The sequence below is a fragment of the Equus quagga genome, chromosome 2 (assembly GCF_021613505.1).
Source record: "Equus quagga isolate Etosha38 chromosome 2, UCLA_HA_Equagga_1.0, whole genome shotgun sequence".
Classification (NCBI taxonomy): Eukaryota; Metazoa; Chordata; class Mammalia; order Perissodactyla; family Equidae; genus Equus; species Equus quagga.
The window spans coordinates 178,642,930-178,662,615 of NC_060268.1; the positions used below are offsets into that span (position 1 = coordinate 178,642,930).

At 46.9% G+C, this 19,686-nt stretch overlaps 1 protein-coding gene across 2 annotated transcripts in view; it reads left to right on the forward strand.

Moving 5' to 3' along the window:
* Window positions 1-19,686, forward strand: part of DOCK1 (dedicator of cytokinesis 1) — a 502,522-nt gene that overhangs the window by 80,031 nt on the left and 402,805 nt on the right. The window contains exons 11-16 of one of the 2 annotated variants that reach the window (XM_046651107.1): window positions 2,875-2,947; window positions 6,020-6,162; window positions 12,054-12,179; window positions 16,713-16,837; window positions 18,050-18,148; window positions 19,116-19,188. In XM_046651107.1, the coding sequence (XP_046507063.1) occupies window positions 2,875-2,947; window positions 6,020-6,162; window positions 12,054-12,179; window positions 16,713-16,837; window positions 18,050-18,148; window positions 19,116-19,188 (639 nt within the window). The remainder of the gene's footprint in view (window positions 1-2,874; window positions 2,948-6,019; window positions 6,163-12,053; window positions 12,180-16,712; window positions 16,838-18,049; window positions 18,149-19,115; window positions 19,189-19,686) is intronic. The other variant, XM_046651115.1, reaches the window with a different exon arrangement.

Consider the following 19,686-nt stretch of genomic DNA (forward strand, 5'->3'; position numbering starts at 1 on the left):
GTTATTCATAATTCTGTGCAGCTGGGGCTGTGCCTCATGATATTCTGGTGTATTTCTATGTTTTTTCTCTGTGTGTGGTATATAATTTGAAAACAAGATCAGATCATACTGTGTCCTTTTTCTTTTTATTCTTTTTTTTGGGTTCATTTATTTATTTACTTTTTTTGTCTCTTTAGTCTCTTTTTTTAAAGCAGCAGAACCATTTTTAAGTGTACAATTCAGTAGTGTTAAGTATATTCACTCTGCATATTTTGTACTTTTTATCTTTTAAAAAACTTTATATTATGAGCATTTCATTTTATTAAAGGTTATTCAAAAATTGGAGTTTTTGCTGGCTGCAATCTGTGGCTGCTCATTCTTTCAGCAACCCCTCATTTTGGGGCTTTGAGGGTGTTTCCAGCTTTGTGGTATAGTAGGTATGCAGAGGAGACCTGGAACTCCGGTCTTTGCGCCCGTCTTACTGTGCAGGGTGAATTGCTGAATGGAAGGGCATGTGTGTCTTGGCCGCCTCGATGCTTGTGCCCAGTTGCTGTGAGCAAGCTGTGGTCCCCGAGCCTGCCTGGCCCCTCTCCTCTGCAGCGTGTTTCTCATCGCCTGCCTCCCTGCTTTCCTGCTTTTGTTGTCCCTGATCCTCCATCACGATCGTCCTGACGCCCCCTTCCTTCTCCTACCCCCTGCATTCTGGTGTCATGTGATGCCATCTGTTTGCTGGGCCTTTCATGCCCTCTTCCGTCATACGATGGTGACTACATATGGCTGGACTCTTGGCTTTTTTTTTTGGTGAGGAAGATTGGCCCTGAGCTAACATCTGTTGCCAGTCTTCCTCCTCCCTGCCAAAGCCCCAGCACGTAGTTGTATATCCTAGTTGCAAATCATTCTAGTTCTTCTATGTGGGATGCCACTACAGCATGGCCTGATGAGCATGTGTAGGTCTGTGCCCAGGATCCAAACCAGTGAACCCTGGGCTGCTACCAAAGTGGAGCATGTGAACTTAACCACTCGGCCGTAGGGCCAGCCGTGAGAACTCTTGGCTTTCTTAAGACTTAAGACAGACCCTTATACCTGAATGTAGAGACCCTGGGCTGTCAGTTTGGGGCCGATTCTCCCTCCAGTCCTTCATTTCTTCCTTTAGTGACAGGGACCTTTTGAGGCCCTAAGTCTCAGCTGCAGCAAGAGTTTCCTCTGCACGGCCTGTGTGCCAGGAAACTGGGAGGGAAAGTCCTTGGGAACGTATGTGATGACCGTGGTTTCAGGGCATCCTCCTCTGACACTTGGGGTGGGCAGGCCTGAGGGGCGTCACTTCCGGGAAGTAGCAGGACCAAGGCTGCTTTCAGCTTACTGGTGCTCACACTGAGGTTGCACTGCTTGCTCACATGCTGCCTTCCTGCAAGTGGTTACTGGGCTCCTCGCGTGTTCTAGCACGGGAGGCTGGGCTTCTGGCGGGGGAGTTGGATGATCAGGGACACTCATAGTCAGCTGGTGGGAGGAGTCCCATGACAGAGAGGAGAGGTCTGTGGACACCTAGGCAGGCCTCCCACTGCAGACTCGGGTGCAGGGGTGGTCTCCAGGTTCAGACTCAGCGTGTTCTGGCCCACAGCCGGTTGTGTGGACTGATGCAGTAGTAACTGCAGGCTGACTGGACTTTGGCTGTAAAATGAGCTCTATTTGATGGTTCTGAACTGCTGGTAAAACTGTGGGCTTGGGTATTATGAGCATCTTAGCAATAGGTGGATGCCGTGATCTAGTGCTAATCAGTCACCCGAGAATGTTTGAAGCTGGAACAGTCTTCTAGCGGGTGGAGATCGGAGTCCAGGCCATTCGTCTTCTGAGCAACCACAACTTGATGTTCCAATTTATTTGCGCTTCTTTGACCTGTACCTGTGAGCATTCGTAGGCTCTTTGCTCTGTGGGTAGTACTGGTTCAGCAGAGTGTGGGTGGGTGTTTTCCCTCAGGACACACTGTGTACACTCTGTGGGCTCCATCAAACCAACCAGGAGGTTGGGAATGCTTCTCTTCTGGTCCTATAGACCTCTCCCCTTTATTTTGGTTGGGGAGGGTGGAAGAAATGGAAGTTGTCCCCATTTTCAATGTGTGATTATAGTCATCAGGGAAGGGATTGTGCCAAAGAAGGTAAACGAGTTGTGTTGCTCCTTTCTCTTTAGTTAAGTGTGGAGGTTGAGTGACGATAGAGAAAGTGTCCAGTGCCAGCTAGGGCTGATCTTGGGGTTTCTCGCTGTGTAGGTCAGAGCTTGGGTATCAGAGGCTTTCTAGCTCTCTGACCTGGGGCCAGTTCATTCGTTTGTGTCTTTGAGCCTCAGTTTCCTCAGCTGTACTGTAGGTGATTGTGAGGATTAGCTGTGAAGTGTCCTTTGAAACAGTGTCCACATTGTAGCTGCTTTATAGTTGGTTTATTATCAGGGGGACGCAGCAACTTGGGTGAGGCTCCAGAGCACTGCTGTCCAGTATGGTCCCCCCGCTGCCTGTGGTGATTTAAATGTAAATGAATGAAATCTAAGTAGAAATTCAGGTCCTCCATCACACCTGCCACGTTTTAGGTGTTCCTTGTCATCGCACATTTTGTCATCACACCAAGTTCTCTAGCACAGTTCGGCCCTAGAGTGGCAACTGGATAATAGGCAAAGGAATTTGCTAAATAAACAGCACCCTGTCGTTGGACCCCCAACCCCATTTGGGTGGACATTTTTGGTAACTTAGTCTTTCAAACATGGAAATACTTTAATCTTGACTATAAAAAAATTCCACCATACAGTTTATGCTGTTGTTTGTGAGAAGACATTCTGATGTTCTTTGTTTGTTTGTTTTCTGTGATTATAGCATAGAAGCAAAACAATCTGTTCTTTTCTTGTCCCTAGTGATGGATGTAACAGATATAATAAATGGAAAAGTAGATGACGAAGATAAACAGCATTTCATTCCCTTCCAGCCGTAAGTATGGAGCAAAGTACTTAACCACATATAATAAGGAAAATGTATGTTTGGAATAATCATCTTCATAATTAAGTTTGGAAATTCAGAACAAATGGGGATTGATTATTTTATAATAATGAAAAATCTGTTTAGTCATTGCTATAGCACATGGACTTTTTTGTAGCCATAAGAATCCTGGGTTCAAATTTGTTTATGGTCTTGGAAGTAGAAGATTTTGCATCTGATCCCTGAATTGCCTTATCGTGTAGGACACGCGGAACTACTCTGAGCGTGAATGTTTCTTTACATAATTGATTTATTCTAGTAGCGGTTCACATCTTCAAAATACGATACTTTCAGATTCATCACAGGAGGTTGCTGGTTTTAAAATAGAAAACCAAACAAAATAATGATGAATTCTTTTGTAAAGTGAGAGATCATGCTTTAAAGCAAATAATCACGCTGCTGATTTTTCTGCCTTGGTTGTTGCTTAGAGTGGACTGTGTCTGTGCTCGCCATTTTGAGGATTTGTCGAGTCTGACCTGAAGCCTGTAGAGAGGTGTGGGAAGCTTGAAAGCACTTGCAGGAGATTTGTTAAATTGATTCTCTGATTTGAAGGTAGATCCCATGGAAGAGGTTGAAAGAATTGGTCTTATTTCCCTGGAGATTAAAGCAAGAGGGTACCGAGATAATGGTCTGTGGCTACTTCCAGGGCTTTTCTGCACCTCAGACAAAGGTGGAGAGAAAGAAAGAGGAATCAGAGTGTTTTAGGTTAATCGTAAGAGACAGCTTCCTCCTGGAGGTGTGAAATCTTAGAAGAGTAAATGATAAAGGCGAGTTAGAATGACCTGTCACAGTGTCCTGCGTGTTCTGTCTTTTCTCCTCATTTCTATTATGACTTAAGTGGTTTCTCGCTTGAAACAAATTTCAGGGTAGTAACCCTCCACTGTTTCCAGGTGTTGGCTGAGGGTTTGTAGGGGCTGGTGATACCCACTGGGAGGCTGACGGAGTCCTGTCTTGCGGGGACAGGAGATGTGAGGCTGGCTTCCCTTTGCACCATGTATCTTTGCATGACGGACCAGCCCACTCAGTTCTGGGCTTGAGCACCAGTTGTTCAAGATGAGAATAGAGTGGTTTTCTTTACAGACAGGTGATCTTGTCAGATAGCATCCCGAAGCATCACTCAGTAGAAAATTTTGCAATCTTTTTGACACGAGAATACCAGAAAACCCTGCCTTATGAGCTTGAAGTCGGGGTCCAGTTATATGTATCTCACCACGCACAAGTGGAGGCAGGGGTCTTCTGTGGCTTGAATGCTTTTAGATTTACTCTTCTGTCCAGTATGGTAACCACTAGCCACATGTGGCTATTTAAATTAATGAAAATTAGATAAAATTAGAAATTTACTTCCTCCATCAGAGTAGTTCCATTTCAATTGTTCAGTACCGTGCATGGCTAGTGGCTGCTATATTGGTCAACGCAGATAGAGAACATCTTCATCATTGCAGAACTTTCCATGGGATGGTGCTCCTGTGGGAGTTCAGTTCTGCAGAATCTGGAAGTTTCCTCAGTAAACAAGGGGAACATCATCTTTGAACATGGACAGATATTGAGGTGATAAATAAAATACACTGTAATAAAATGATAATATTAAGTTGCTTCTTTTGCCCATGAGAAATAATGCAGCCCAGTGCTGTTTTGAATGCTATTTTATATATTAGACCTCAGAGGTTTTTGATACCCAGTGTATTACTGAGTTGAAATTACCTGTTGCCTGCTCCTGTCTTCTGGGAAGAGTCTAAGATTAAAAAAAACGTGGGTTAGTTAGTGTTTGAAAAGTTAGAGGGGTTATTAGTTTTAGATGCACTAATCTAAATTTCACTGGGATGTATTATGAGCTACTTGAGATGGCATGTTGGCACCATCTTTTTGCTTTTTAGTGAAATGTCCACTTTAAAAAATATTATTACATGTTTTTAACTGATTGTAATTTGTGACTCATTGCCGCATTAAAGGAAGACTAAATATACAGATTAATATTTGCAGCGTTAGAAAGAAAAGAGTAGCATGATATTAATACCAAATAAGCAATGAAACCAGTTCTTTGGGAAATGCCATGCTAATGAAACCATTTTTTGCTCCATTAAAACTGATTTATGATATCACGAGCTAAGTTTTACGGAAGGAAGCACAGTGTACATTTCTCTCTCTCTTTGTCTTTTTTAACCTGGTGAGGTAAATTCAAATAGTCCTTGATTCTCTTGAGTAATGTAGGCTCAAGCGATGAATAACACTGTCCTTGTTTCTAGGAATGATTTTAAACATTTCGTACATGACGTATATTTTCTTGCTCCTTGTATATTGTGCTTTGCTGTGCTACCTGGTATATTTCTTTGCACATGTTGCCTGTTTGTATTTATTCTCTTGGTCCTAGTGCAGCTTTATTAAAAGCTCTTGATCCATGGGCCCCCCAAACGTGGATGGTTTACATTCATAATTGTGTCACAGTTTCACTTTTTAGACACAGTAGTTGTGCTCTCCAAAGACCATGGTATTCTTTTCACATTTAAGTATTTTAGGCTATGGTGAGTACAAAGTCTTATGAAATAGAGTGGTAGCCACCCTAGCTTCCCAAGCAATTAGGTGGGAGGGATCTTTTTTTTTGGTCTTGATTTTGCTTTTCCCTTCAAACCACCTGCTCCTTGACCTATGCTATGGTCAGGAATTATTAAAATGGAAGAAATGGCATAAAGATTCCTTGTGATTAAATGCCATCCAACCATGTTACCTTCAGATAAGTTTCCTTTTTTATTGTCTAGTAGAAATGGAGTGGAGGCCTGGTGCACATTTATTTCCTGGGGATAGGATCAACCTCGTTTGCTTTACTTCTCTTGTGTGGTTCAGCATTTTCCTGATCAATGCTCTTCCCTGTCTCTCTTGTCACCTATTCCGTCCTTTGTCGTGCGTTGACTCATGATGACTCTCTCTCGCACTCGGTGACGATGATCTCTTGTGTTCCCTTGTTACCGTGACCTCTGGGTCTCTGTGCCCCTTTGTCTCCTGTGGTCTTGGTCGTCCCGTGCCCTCCAGGCTCGCGTTGGACGACGCCATTCGACACAAGCCGCTGAACATGTCATCCCGTTTTTCACCCAGGGTGGCAGGGGAGAATGACTTCCTTCAGACTGTTATAAACAAAGTCATTGCTGCCAAAGAGGTCAACCACAAGGGCCAGGGTATGTATTCTATTGATTTGTTTCTATAAATGTCCATTTACATGAATTTGGGACAGTGCTGTGTGGTTTGATGATAATGATGATGCAGAAGATGAGGATGATGATGTAATGGTGATGATGAAGGTGATGATGATGGTGATGACGGTGATGTATGGTGATGATGATGATGAAGATGATGATGTAATGGTGATGATGAAGGTGATGATGATGGTGATGACGGTGATGTATGGTGATGATGATGATGAAGATGATGATGTAATGGTGATGGTGATGATGATGGTGATGGTGATGAGGGGGAGGAGGAGAAGGAGAATGATGATGATAACAATGCTAATGGTGCTATTGTTGCTGCGACTGATAATGATGATGATGATGGCAGTGTTGGAAATGATGTGTACTTTTTGTCCCTGATGTAGAGCTTATGAGAATTTTCTTGCTGATCACCTTTGTAAGCATTGAGGGGGATGAGAGGGGAAGACTGAGTGGGATACAGTTAAATGTTTGCAAGGAGCCCAGAGTTGATGAGACTGGAAGTAACTCATTTGTTTGCCTTCCTCAGTCTTCTCCAGCCATCTCCTCTCATCCTAACCAGTTTTAAAAACTCTTAAATGACTTCACAAGAGAACACAGTAACTGTCCACTGGCTGTTATTTCACATTTCACCTTGCTGTTTAAAGAAACGTGGAGACATTAGACATAACCCACCTCCCATGTGCTCTTCTCTGGTTTTTCCTCGCTCATGTCATGCACTAATCACTGCCACATTGGTTTCTGGGACCCCTTTTCCTGTCCCCCTGGGAGAGTGGCTTCATTTTGCAGACTGACTCCCCTTCAGTTTTGTAATGGAAGAGATTTCTCCTCCCCCACTCTCCGTCTCGCACTCATCATTTTTAATCCCATGCTGACAACTTTCCCAGCAACTGACCTTCTGTGGGCAGAGGCAATGAATCAATCATCTCGGGGGCTGGTGACAGTTGGCTCTTGGGCTGGCCAGGAGGGCTGCCAGTAAACAACTGTTTGCTGAGGCCCCGCCTCCAGCCCCAGGGCAAGTCACCTTCAGAACTTCTCCTTTCTAAGGCTGCTTTAAGCACCCCTGGGAAATCCTCTTCTCAGTCCTTGATTAGATGCAGACAGCGTAAACTCAGCAGAGCTTAGGTGAATAGACCCGGTTCACTGTCTAGTTATCTTGTGTCACCAGACTTTTAAGAAACAATTATCTAGATTGATTTCCCGTTGTTCTAAAGGAGAGTGTGAATTGAGTCTGAAGAATGCTCTGGAGTATTAAGGGACCTTTGGCTTTCTTTTGGTGTGACTGCCTGCCAGACAACTGCAAAATGAAAACCCCAACCCAAAATGGTAATGAAACGTGGCCTCTGTAGACAGAGCAATTTTAAGCTGACCCAGGACCCATCTTCTCATAAATTAACAGCCCTCCCAATTTGCACTTTAATTGAAAACCACGGGGAGGTCCAATTAAAGCTGTTTCGATTGGAGCCCTTCTCAGGCTGGAGCGCCAGGCCCCAGGCCCCTGGCTCCCGTTGGATCTCATTCTCTTGCAGAGTCATCAGAATTTTGATAAACTTTTATTGCAGAGTCACACAGGAAAGGTGGAGGTTGGTGTCAGGCCTGCAGGAAATTACTGAGAATGAGGATCCACGGCCTGCCTCTGTCAGTCTCACTGGTATTGTGGGCAAAATCTGTGTCACCAGAGGCAGGGGGGCTCATGCCCAGGGAGCCCAATTCCTTGAACTCCAGGGGAAGGAGGAGTGTGTTCAGGTCATTGTGAGAACCGAGAGACAGGAACTCTGCTTTTTCAAGGGGACCACAGGTGCCTTCCTGGACGGAGATGCCCTTGGGCAATGTCACTGTGTTGATTTTCATGGAAGTGAACGCTGCTCCAGGGCTCGCTCTGGGGCCTGTTTCAGGGCATTCCAGGGAGACCTGGGGGAGCTGGCCCCAGTGAGCGCAGCACAGAATTAGCTGCTGTGTTGGCGGGGTTTTTCCCAACGTTGCTCCATGTTTTCATCAGTAGTGACCTGGGCTTCCCCTGATGCTGGCTTTCCATCAAGTCACTGTCCAGAGTGCAGGGCAGGGGAGGGGCGTGGGGGATGTCCGTCCTCATAAAGAACCAGGCGTTTCCCACTGTCTGTTCATACTCACGGCCAGTCTTGCCCGAGCTCGTCTCTAGCCTTTGGCCCATTTTACACTGACACCAGACTTGTCACAATTGACAACATCTTTTGTATTTAGCCCAAATGATTCTGAACCCTGAACCCAGAGGTGCTGGGTGTTTTGTGGGGACCGTGAATCCTCAAACAGCCCTGAATCTGCTCCTGCTGTTGGAGAAATGACGGATGCTAATTCCTTTTGTTTTCGGTTATTCTGGTTAAGCAAAAGTCCACCTAAAACGTGCTTTTTCTTTGAAAATTGGCCTCATTTTCTCCCGTGAGGAAAGTGTTTTAAACCCAATGTAATCAGGAAAATTTACTTTCTGTGTTTAAGTTGTGTTATAACAAATTGACTTGTGTGGCTAAGTTCCTAGTTTATGAACTAAGATAGTTGAGCAGGCTGGCGTTTTGAGAAGGAAAAGCCGTTTGAAAGACAGGATTTTAGAATGGTGGTGTTAAATGTTTCTTTATCTTCAGCCTCTATAAAGAATTTCCTCACCACACCCTGCAAGTCTTTGAGAAGTGTCTTCAAGTTAGAGTGATTCTGGAGACCTTCATTCCTTTGGGAGGTTTTGGGACTCGCGCTCCTAAGATCTGAGAAATGCTTAGCTGCATCCTGCTGTCCCCAGCAGGGACCAGGTCTGCATCAACTGCAGTGGTAATTCCCCCTGCACTGCTGTGAGTGTCCCTTTTACTAGGTTTGCCCTACTGGAGGACAAGCCAGGGGTTAGTGCCCAGCCCTTCAAGGGGCCATCTGCTCACCTGTCCTGCAGGTCTGGAGCTGCACCAGCCTGTGGTGCTTTTGGGTAAATTAGAAGAAGGGGACCTGTCCTCTGGGTGACTGGGGAGATGCAGTCAGTGCCAGGGCACAGGGCATGATGAACAGAAGGTGGGCTGGGTTTAGCTCCCACTGGCCTTTTTTTTGCTACTTGCCTTGTGCAGTGCACATCCTGAGCAATGATACATGTGCCCCTGTTTGGGTACCACCACCTGAAGTCTCTTTAGAGACCTCGTTTTATTGGTTCTTCTTCTCTTCCATTTCTTCAAATGCTCCCTATCATGATCGGGAATTCTATACCTTGAAAAGAAAGAAAAAGGGAAAACTGTAGAAGGAAAGAAAAGAAAAGGAAACCAAAAAAAAAAAAAAAATCCTGCCTTGAATAATACATCTGTCTCTGTATACTGATTCTCTCTCTATCCTACTTCTCATTTCTCAGTAGAGATGCTTATGCCTGCTGAGAATCTCTCTGATCTTCATCTTCTGTCCTTCTTTGTCCTTCTCCCACCAGTGCTTGCCCCTCCGCTTACACCAGGGGTGCTCTAACTGAGGTCTTCGGGGGCACCCTGGTGGCCCCGTGCCTCAGACACTCCCCATCCTTGGGCGGCTGCATTTTGTGCCATCAGTCACATGGACGACGCCCCCTCCTGGTTTTCCCTGTTTCCTCTGGCCTCTGATTTCTGTGTCCCCTGCGGGCTTTCCCTGGGAGAATGCCCAGTGTCGGGAATTCTCCTGTACACAGGGGACCCTTTTCTTTCTCTCCCCACACTGTGCTCTTGCCCTTCAGGACATCTCCCTGCGATGCAGGGTTTCCTGGCTTAGGGAATGGAACACCCGGCACCTGCTATTGGTCATGCCCACAACTGTCACCATCTCTGAGAACTGCCCCTCCTTCCACCCCTCCTTCTCAAGTTCTGCTTGGACCTCCACACTGGGCACTCCACTGCCACCCCCTGTGGAGCTGAAGTCCCGCCAGTGTCCGCCTGGGTTCCTGCAGTGCTTTCTCCACTAGGATCCTCACTTCGCTCTCATCTCCCACCTACCCCGTCCCACACAGCCCCCAGAGCACTGGCAGGTCAGACTCTGGTACTCGCTCTCCCTCGGGGCCTCCCCACCATCCTTCAGATGGACCACAGTCCCAGACACATCTCATACCTGTTCCCCTGCATCTCGGGACTCCAGCTACCAGGGTGGGCAAGGCCTGGAATCCCCTCGCTTACCATGGGCCCATTCCTCAGATTTCAGTGCAATGTCCCTTCCTTTGGGGGGCCTCTGTGACACTCAGAATTGCAGCCCTGGGATACACTCTCCACATGCAGTGGCCTTGTTCTTTCGAAAGCTCTTGGTAGTTGCATATTTCACCGAGAGAGAAGTTTAGTGTTTAGCTCATGGAATGGAAGCTAAGCCCCTGGTGGGGATGTAACGAGCATTCACTCTGTGTCTGCAGTGCCCAGCACGTGACTGGCACACAGCAGGTGCTCATTAGATACTCTGAATAAAGTAGAGGGACTGTCTAGATGTCAGGAGGAAAGGGGGTTTCACCAGCTGGCAAAGAGTAAAATGTCATTGGTGACTGTGGCCTTTCTTGACCACAAGTCGTGTAAATCTTTGCAGAGGACAACGATGTTTCCAGGCCAGCTGCTGGAAGACGGGGAGCTAGAGGCTGAGGGTGTGCGGTGTGGGGTTTGATCACGCAGAGGCAGCCTCCGACGGCGTTCCTTGTGTGGACCCATCGGATGCTTTCTACTTCCACTTAGAATGCAGGTTGTTTGTGGATAGGGTCTGGTCTGTGGTTTTCCCATTTGTCTTTGACTGAGTGTGGGGTGCTGAGCTAAACAGTGATGAATGGCTGGTCCCTGCTCCCTGGAAGGATGCATCTGGAGGAGGAATAGCTGGACAGACAGACAGACACACACACACGCACACGATAGTAGTGTAAGTGAGGACAGGTACCTTTATATTCTGATGAGCATGTGGGGTCCCACAGAGCTTAGTGAGTGGGGAGCAAGCAGGCCAGTCCCCTGAGGTCTCAGGGATGGAGACCCTGATGTGCCAGCTGACAGTGACAACCTCCCTTCCCACCTGGGAGAAAGGCACCATCCTTGAAAACGGCTGAGAAAGCCAAGCAATTGCTTTGTGTCCTGCCTTTGATTTTGATAAAAGTGTCACCTTTTTTCCCTCTTATTGTTACCTCCCGTTTGATTGCCGCTCAGGAGTGTTTTATACAAAATGCGATTCTCCATCAGCTTTGCAGAGGGAGAGCACAGCACACTCTCTCAGCTCACAGGCATTATCAAGTTCACAGCGCTCTGTCTAGGGCATCCTTTGCATTTTGCTTAGAGGGTTTGAAAATCTTCCTTCTTCCCCTTGGAGGAAGGGGCCGAGTGACAACCAGAGCATTTGTTCCTCCTTGGCTGTGACATTGTGAATCAGGGACCAGGCTGCCCCAGCCCAGTGCTCTGCTGCTCACCTTTTGGAGAGCGTGGATGCTGCTTAGCAATTTGAAACTTTCATGGGTTGGTGAAGCCGTGAATTTACCTTCTGATTCCTCCTCTGCTGTCACCCTTCTTGGGAGAATGGAAAATGATAGCCTTCGCAATCCACTCCCAGAAAAATGCTACCTTCTGGCTTATCTTAAATGTATATCAACTCAAAAGAGTCATTGGTCCTGGGCAGATGTGGCGCACAGCTGCTGTTCACGTGCAGCTGCCTGTCCGATAGGCGCCTCCTGCACAGAATTGTATCCCAGGTGATAGACACAGGTAACTCCCGGGTACCAGGCACCTTTTTCCTAGTTCCTTTCTCTTTCTTTCTCATACGCCCACATATCTTAACACGTTGAATTGAGAATTAAAAGTTGCTCATTCATTGAAATATGTTTCGTGAAATCTTCTTTTAAAAATGTACGAGATAAAACGTGACTCATGCAGCCATTGTTTTTCTAGGTTTGTGGGTAACATTGAAACTACTTCCTGGAGATATCCATCAAATTAGAAAAGAGTTTCCTCATTTAGTGGATAGGACCACAGCAGTGGCTCGGAAAACGGGATTTCCAGAGATAATCATGCCTGGTAAGAGCTAATTTCTTCAGTGCTTCTGAGCGTAGCGTGGCTGGAGCCGGTGTCTGGGGAGTTTATGCAGCCGGTCATGAAGAACGACGTGTGGACGGTGACTTGCAGGAGCCCTGGTGGGCGGAGGGTTGAGTGTGTGGGAGGTGACATGGAGACCCCAGCGTGGTTATGCATCATTCCTGCTGGCAGGGGCTGTGGCCGCAGTGAGAGCTGACCACTGGGTTCAGGCTGAGGGGAGGCGGTTTCTCTTGGTTATGATAACCTGGGAAGGCTGGTGGGGAGCCACTCCTGGCAATGCCATAATAGGAACAAGAGGGTGAGACAAGCATTGGCCAGGAGCTGAGCCCTGAGGACTTAAGGTGGGTTCTGTCAGCAGCCGGGGTCGATGTCAGCATGACCCTGAGCAAACCCTCGACTGTCCCATACTCCGCTGTTGCCCTTAATCAGGATGCCTGGTGGTTGTCTTTTGCCCCAGTGGTTAGTTAACATTCCCTGTTCACCGGCTGGAAGGACTGAGTGCCTTTGGTTGGGTAATTCTTACTAATGTGATAAAGTCCGGCAGGGGACCATTTTGAGAGTTGTGCGGAATTCACTTTTAGGCTCCACTGGATGGGTTGATTATGATGGTTGGTTCACTCTAGGACCAACGCAACTCCTTTATGATGACAACATGGGTTCACAATGATGCTCCTTGTGTGTATCCCTTATGATCCTGTAACAGCATTTGAATCATCCAGAACATGTTCACAGTTAAGGGAGCACAATTTAGGTAAACATCCCCGGTTAGGTTCCAGGCTTTGAATAATGGCCCTGTGGTAGGTCGTGGGTTAAATATCTGTTCACCACAGTGGTGCACAGCCTCGAATCCCATCCTTTGGCCCCATAAGTGAGAATGCCGGACCTGGAGTCCAGTGGCTTCCTTTGAGTCTCACCTCTGGGCCTCCCTGGCTGTGTGGCCTTGTGCAAGTTACCTGCCCTCTCTTAGCTGTGGTTTCCTCATGTGCAGGATGAGAATAATAATAATTCCTACCTATAGGGCTGGTTGGAGTTAGAATGTTTTAGGATATAAGTATCAGAAAGCACAAGGCCAACTCAAATGGCCAAACCCTGAGGATGTTTATCAGCTCCCGCGACTAAGGAGAAGAGGCAGAGTGAGCTTCTGAGTCATCCTGGACCACTGGCTCTGGCTGTCCCACGCTCCCTCTGTTGAGGTGTCTCATTTGCATATTGACTTCATCCTCTGGGACAGGCCCTGCTGCTATCATCTTCTTCCCAAACTCCAGTGTCCTGAAGAAGATGGCATGCTTTCTACCCAGTGTTTCCAAACAAGGAGCCTGAGCATCATCCCGACCGGACTGCTCAGGTCCCCTCTGGACCCTGAAGAGCGAGAGGCTGGGGTGGTGGAATATGCACATTGGCCCCCTGGACCTCTGGGTGGGTCAGCTCCTCTCAACTGCAAGGATTGTGTGAGGGAAATGTGGACACCCTTCACATCTGGATAGACATCTGATCAGAGGAAAGATGGAGGACCAGAGGGCAAATATTTACATCTGGGACTTGCTTAGTTCGTATTATTTATCATACTAGCCCAATAATGGATTTTAAGCTTATTAAACCGATAATAGGATTGCATGTTAAGATTAATCTCTGATATTTACATAATACTTTTCAGTTTCCAAATAACATTCAGTCATCTGATTTGATCCTCATGGAATGAATCTTGGGAAGCCTGTTAATATTTATTCTTTATATTTGTGGGATACTTTTTGGTTTGCAGAGAATGCTCTATTAGTAATCTAGCTTGATCCAATAAAGGGATCTTGGAAACCTGCAAATTGGTGTTGAACTAATTCCCTCAAGATTAAGCTACAGCCTGAAGTCACATGGCTAATGAGCAGAGGAAGTGGGGCCAAAACACCCTGTGTTTGGCGATTCCCCGCAGCCTCCTCTTCCAGGGCTCTGCTGTATATTCACAGGGAGAGGTGTCCACTCAGTGCGCACGCTGTCACAGTTATTACTTTTTTATTTTAAGGCAGTTTAGGGACATGTTCTTTCTGCTCCCTCTATCTTTCAGGGCTGTTGTGGATCATTGTGTAATCCGTCTGGTAAATCGATAGGAAAGACATCTCAAATTGGTTAGACTGAATCATAGCGGCTTACCTGTGAAGGAGGAATGTGGCCTTCAGCACGTTATGAAACTATGGGATATCTACAGCTTGTATGATTCAAGTCTGTATGCAGCAAATTAATTTAGGCTTCTTAGTGGATGTGTTTGCATTTAGATTTGAAATGCAAATTTATAGATTAGGAGGATGTCATTGACATCAGGCATTTATCTTGAGTGGCCTGAGGATGTCCTCATGTTCATCGGAAAACCTGGGAAATTTCTAGCTCACACTGGGTCGTGTTTCCCTCATAATTGATAGACTTAAAAGGTATGTCTAAACTTCTAAAATCATCTTATAATAGGTTCATGGGGAAACCATACACAGTTGACCGTTGTTCTGGTGGGTTCTTTGTGCTAAGTCGGAGGCGAGGGATCCGGTTGTGAGATTCTACCCTGAGTGAGTCACCCAAGTTCTGTGTGGCTGTCATCACCGACAGGCTGTGGGCACCACGTCTTACCCTTGGGGGAGAGATGGCATGGAGCGTTTTCACTCAGACCCCTGGCCTTTAGCCCGTGTCATCCCATCTTTCCCATCTTGTTACGTGCATCTTACAGAGACCTGCGTCTCCTTTGCTCAGTGGGAGAGTCTGCTGTGTCGCCCTGGTCGCTGGCTATTCTTCCTTCTCCTGATCCGTTGGAGATCCCGAGTCCTTCTGAAGGGTCCTGGTGGGGAAGCAGAGTTCTTACCTGAGCTGGGAAGGTGGCGGGAGGCTGGGAGGAGGTGAAAGAAGGGCTCTCTGAGTCCACCCACGTCTACTTTCAGTTCCCTCCTCCTCCAAATGACAGCCCTGTACCGCGAAGAGGCAGTTGCTCAGGGCCTCTTGAGAGTGCCCCTCTGTGGGGTTTACCTGCTGTAAATGGGGTCTTACTTCTGGGATGGCTCCAAGGTATGGATCTCCGGGCCAGCAGGAAAGTGAGACCATGGGGTTTAACCACATCCCTGCCCTGGCACGTGTTGGTTATCTGGCTGATGAGGCCTTCCTGAAGCTATTGCAGCCCTTTTTGATTATGGCTTTTGTGCTCTGATAGAATTTCCGGGCTGAGAGACCATACTGACTACTCTGCCTTGTCGACGAGGTTGTTTAGCGGTGGGTGGCCCTGGAGGTTGACTTGTCTGTCACACAGCTAGTTAGTGGCGGACCCTGGACCAACAGCCTTGCCTTCTGCCCCTGCGCTCCATCCTTCCCAGCTTCCCTCGTGGTCAGGGTCAGTGATTGCAGCTGCGCTTCCTCTCCCAGCAGCTACGGTGGCTGTACTAGCAACCCACTCGGATTATTATAGTAATGACATTTAAATGAAAGCTTAATTTAATAGTTGGGTACATTAAAAGCAGAATAGAGCAGTAAAAAATGCAAAAGAAAAAAACAAGAAAGCAAGGGGCTTTTTTTCTTAAGGGATCTTATTCTTTGCCCAGAGCGGGCCGTTTGCTGCTCTTGACAGACCTGTTCCTTGGGGTCCCCATGGGAGAGCCGGTGGGTCAGGCGTGGGAGGTTGGCCGCACAGACAGAAGAGGAGCAGTCACTGGGTGGTGAGGCTTCCTCTAAATCACGTTGCTAATGAAGCTTGCGGAGTTTTCCCACTTGGACCATTAGCGAGGCCTTCATATGTTCTCAGTAGGAAGAAGCGTCTTGAGCTCATTTGTTGTGTGTGTGTGATTTTTTTTTTTTTTTTTTGCACAATTTAAGGCCCATCTCATTTTAAAATGCACAGGTCTGTGTTGTTCTCCTTCTGTTCCCTGTGGTCTCCATTTGGGATCCTGACAGAGCCTGCCAGGCAGAGGGAAGATCGTTTGGAAGGTTTTTCTCTTGACCTCTCTCTTGCTCCTCTCCTGATCCTAGGCATCAACTCAGGACGTTGGATGGTGGTTCCGATTCTTAATCAGCTTTTTGTTCAACTCTTTAGAAGGAGGCCAGCGTTGCCAGCTATCATGCTTGGTGTGCTGGTTGATGTTGTGATACTTTTTGGCTACCAAGACTCAGATGATCACGGCCAGGGGTCCAACAAAGGATACTGATGTGGGTTGCAATGTGCTGTGGACACTCCAGAGGGAATGGGTCATTGCAAACCCCTTGACAGCATTTGACCCGCCCACAGAGGTATAGGAACTCCTGCCCAGTTGAAGAACCAAGTAGATAATTAGGGGCCTTGAAATTTTTCCTCTTTCTCGCAAGTCTTATGAGGATGATGAAAATTACTTTTGTCACGCCTTTAAACACTGAGACTATTTTGTAGAAAATATTTCATAATCCTCTAATACAGTATTTATAATATGCTGCTAGGAGAGGTAGCGAGTTAGACAGTTTTGCAGAATTCACGGTAACACTATGAATAATGGATTGGTTTTAAAGGTATAATTTTTCCCCCAGGTGATGTTCGAAATGATATCTACGTAACATTAGTTCAAGGAGATTTTGATAAAGGAAGCAAAACGACAGCGAAGAATGTTGAGGTTACGGTGTCTGTTTATGATGAAGATGGAAAACGATTGGAGGTATTTCTTGTTGCAAAGTTTAATGTGTAGTGTTTAAGTTTGACTTTTCAAATATTCACCTTAGTTCTGCTACAGAATGTGAAAGACATAGGTGGGGCTGCATCATCCCGTTTCTAGAGATGAGCATTTGCTCTTGCTTCCCTTCCTCTACCTTGCCTTCGAGGGCTTGGTGTCCATCCACTGGGCCCTGGCAGCAGGCCTGTGTCAGGCGGTCCCTGGGGTCCTGACCACCTTCTTTGCCTATCACTGTCATGGCATCCCGCTGGCCATGGCGTCTTTTTGGCGTAAACTCAAGGCTCAAGGGTTACCAATCACACTATAAGTTCAGACCCCATTGTTACCACCATCTGAGAGATGAGGAAACTGAGGCCCAGAGAAACCAATAGACTTGCTCAGGGTCAGAGAGCTAGTGAGAAGTGAACTGGGGCTTGAATCCAGGCATCTGACCTTGTGCTCTTCTGGGTGGTGGTGGTTACGGAGACCTACTCCTCCACGGTCACAACAGTCTGCAGGACTCGGTGTCCTGGGAAGTGCTCAGAGGCTGTGGCGTCCTCTGATGACCGGAGGCTAAGCCGGAGCAGGTGTATTTGCCAGCTACCTCTCGGGACTGTGACTGGAGGCCTGGGCTCTCCTGGGCCCACGTGGCTGAGAGCAGTGCCCTAGGTATGCACCTGAGGCTCCACTGTGCCAGGAGGTGGGTGGCATCCTTTCTTTCAGGGTGGCCCATGTCCACTGTCACTGCCAGGCAGTGCTGCCTTGCCACTTGTGCTTTACCAGTATTGCTCCCACTGGAGTCAAGTGGTCAGTGTTTACAGCTGGAGGAACAGAAGGGAGTGTTGCCATCTCCTAAAGTTTGGTCTGTACCCCATTATTCTGGACCTACTGAGTGAATCATGCAACTTCCTGCAGACCCTAATGCTGGAGTTATTAAGGGTGACAGTATGAAGAATGGAGGACAGTGGCATCCCCATATCACATAGCCATCAAGATCTGAAATGTCTGAGTGCAGGGTTTGATGCTGGCTACTGGCTTCAGATGGGTCTGTCCTTCCAGTTTGGGGAGTGTATTCCATTTGTGATGCGGTCTGTTGGCATTTCTGGAGCACTCTCCCTCCTTCTTGTAGCGCATCTCCTGGGGGCGGGAGGTGGGGAGATGTATGCAGTGTCGAGCTCTGTGAGGTCTGATGTGAACTCTTTATGCCTTCCCTTAAAGCATGTGATCTTCCCGGGTGCTGGTGATGAAGCGATCTCGGAGTACAAGTCCGTGATTTACTACCAAGTAAAACAGCCGCGCTGGTTTGAGACTGTTAAGGTATCATTTACATGGTCATTTTATCCCATGGGGTTGATCATGAAATGCTCATGTGTATCCCAAGGAAGTCCCCACCTCCCACCCAACCCAGGGGCTGCTCGCTGACGGGCACCCTGCGTTGGCGGAGCAGCTCTTTCAACAAAGTCATTCAAGGTTGCTAGGAAACCACGCTGGCATTTCTTGGAATACATTTACTCTCATCTCCTTTTGGACATAAAAATAGGACTTTCATGGAGACAAATGACAGAGTACTTTAAAGATAGCTATTGTCTTTCTCTTCTCGGGTCTGTTTCATGTGTGGCTTACTGTCTTTACACCAAGTGGAAAAAAATAGAGATGACAACGTATGGAGGCTATCGCTGGGGAGATGGATCCTGTTCCCATGGCACTGATGCTCTGCGATTCGTAATGCAGCGTGCCAGCATCCCCATGGCAGCCCAGTGTGGTAAACTCCAGCCCACTCGTCAAGGGCTTGAATATTTGAAAACCAAGCCAGGGCTTGGCTCTGGATACAGATGTTAGATATGAGAATGAGGGGCAATCTTCGCTTAAAGGCAGCATGTATTGGGTCTTTTTTCTTTTACCTAAGTCACAACAAGAAAGCTTTCTTCCTGCAGCTGAGGGCAGGTCCCCGAAGCTGCAGAGGGAATATAGACACCTCCAAAAAGGGCTAAAAGTGAAAACGGCAACTTTTAAAAATAGAGCCTTAACAGTGAGGATCAGAATGTTTAAAAAAACCTCAGCTGTCTCGCAGAGTCGGCTTGGCATCCTTTACAGTATTATCTTGTTTAAATTTTCAAAAGGCATTTGCCTCTGGGAAAATCATATAGGGGATTAGGTATCAATATTTTCACCACTGCAGTGTAGAGATGTGTGCAGACTGTATGGGATCTCTCCAGCTGAATAAAACCTTGAATGCAAGAAGATGTTGGCACAGGTGCTTACACTTCCTTTTTCCATTCCGAAGGTGGCCATTCCCATTGAGGACGTTAACCGCAGTCACCTTCGGTTTACCTTCCGCCATAGATCGTCGCAGGACTGTGAGTAATTAAACACTTCATTATCCCATGTTGTTTTCAAGGGAAGACAAGGGGAAAGCTCAATAGGCCCCATTGTGCTGGATTGTTCTAGAACTTGGTTATAATAACACAATGAGGTCTTGACATTTGAGCTTGTTGCCCACACTAGTCTGTTCCTGGGAAATGTCATTGACTCTTTTCATTGAGCCGATCACAGGGAATCTTAATTTTCTTCTCGAATTTTTCCGATGAGGTGCTGCCACTTCCCATTCTTTTGGTTTTCTCTCTCCATTTTGACTTGGAATACTATTCTGTCCATCACTGAGATACATCAGAGTTCAAATTTGGCTCTTAATGCTCTTTGCATTGGAATTGAAAACGTTGAGACCCTTTGTCTTTGCTGTGGTCCCTCATGTCTGGAGTAGGCAGAGCTGTTCTCGTAGGAGACGTTTGTTCACCTTTGACCGTGATGCCAAGACTTTGGGAGGAAAGGAATGGTGTTTGAATCACTCACCTTGA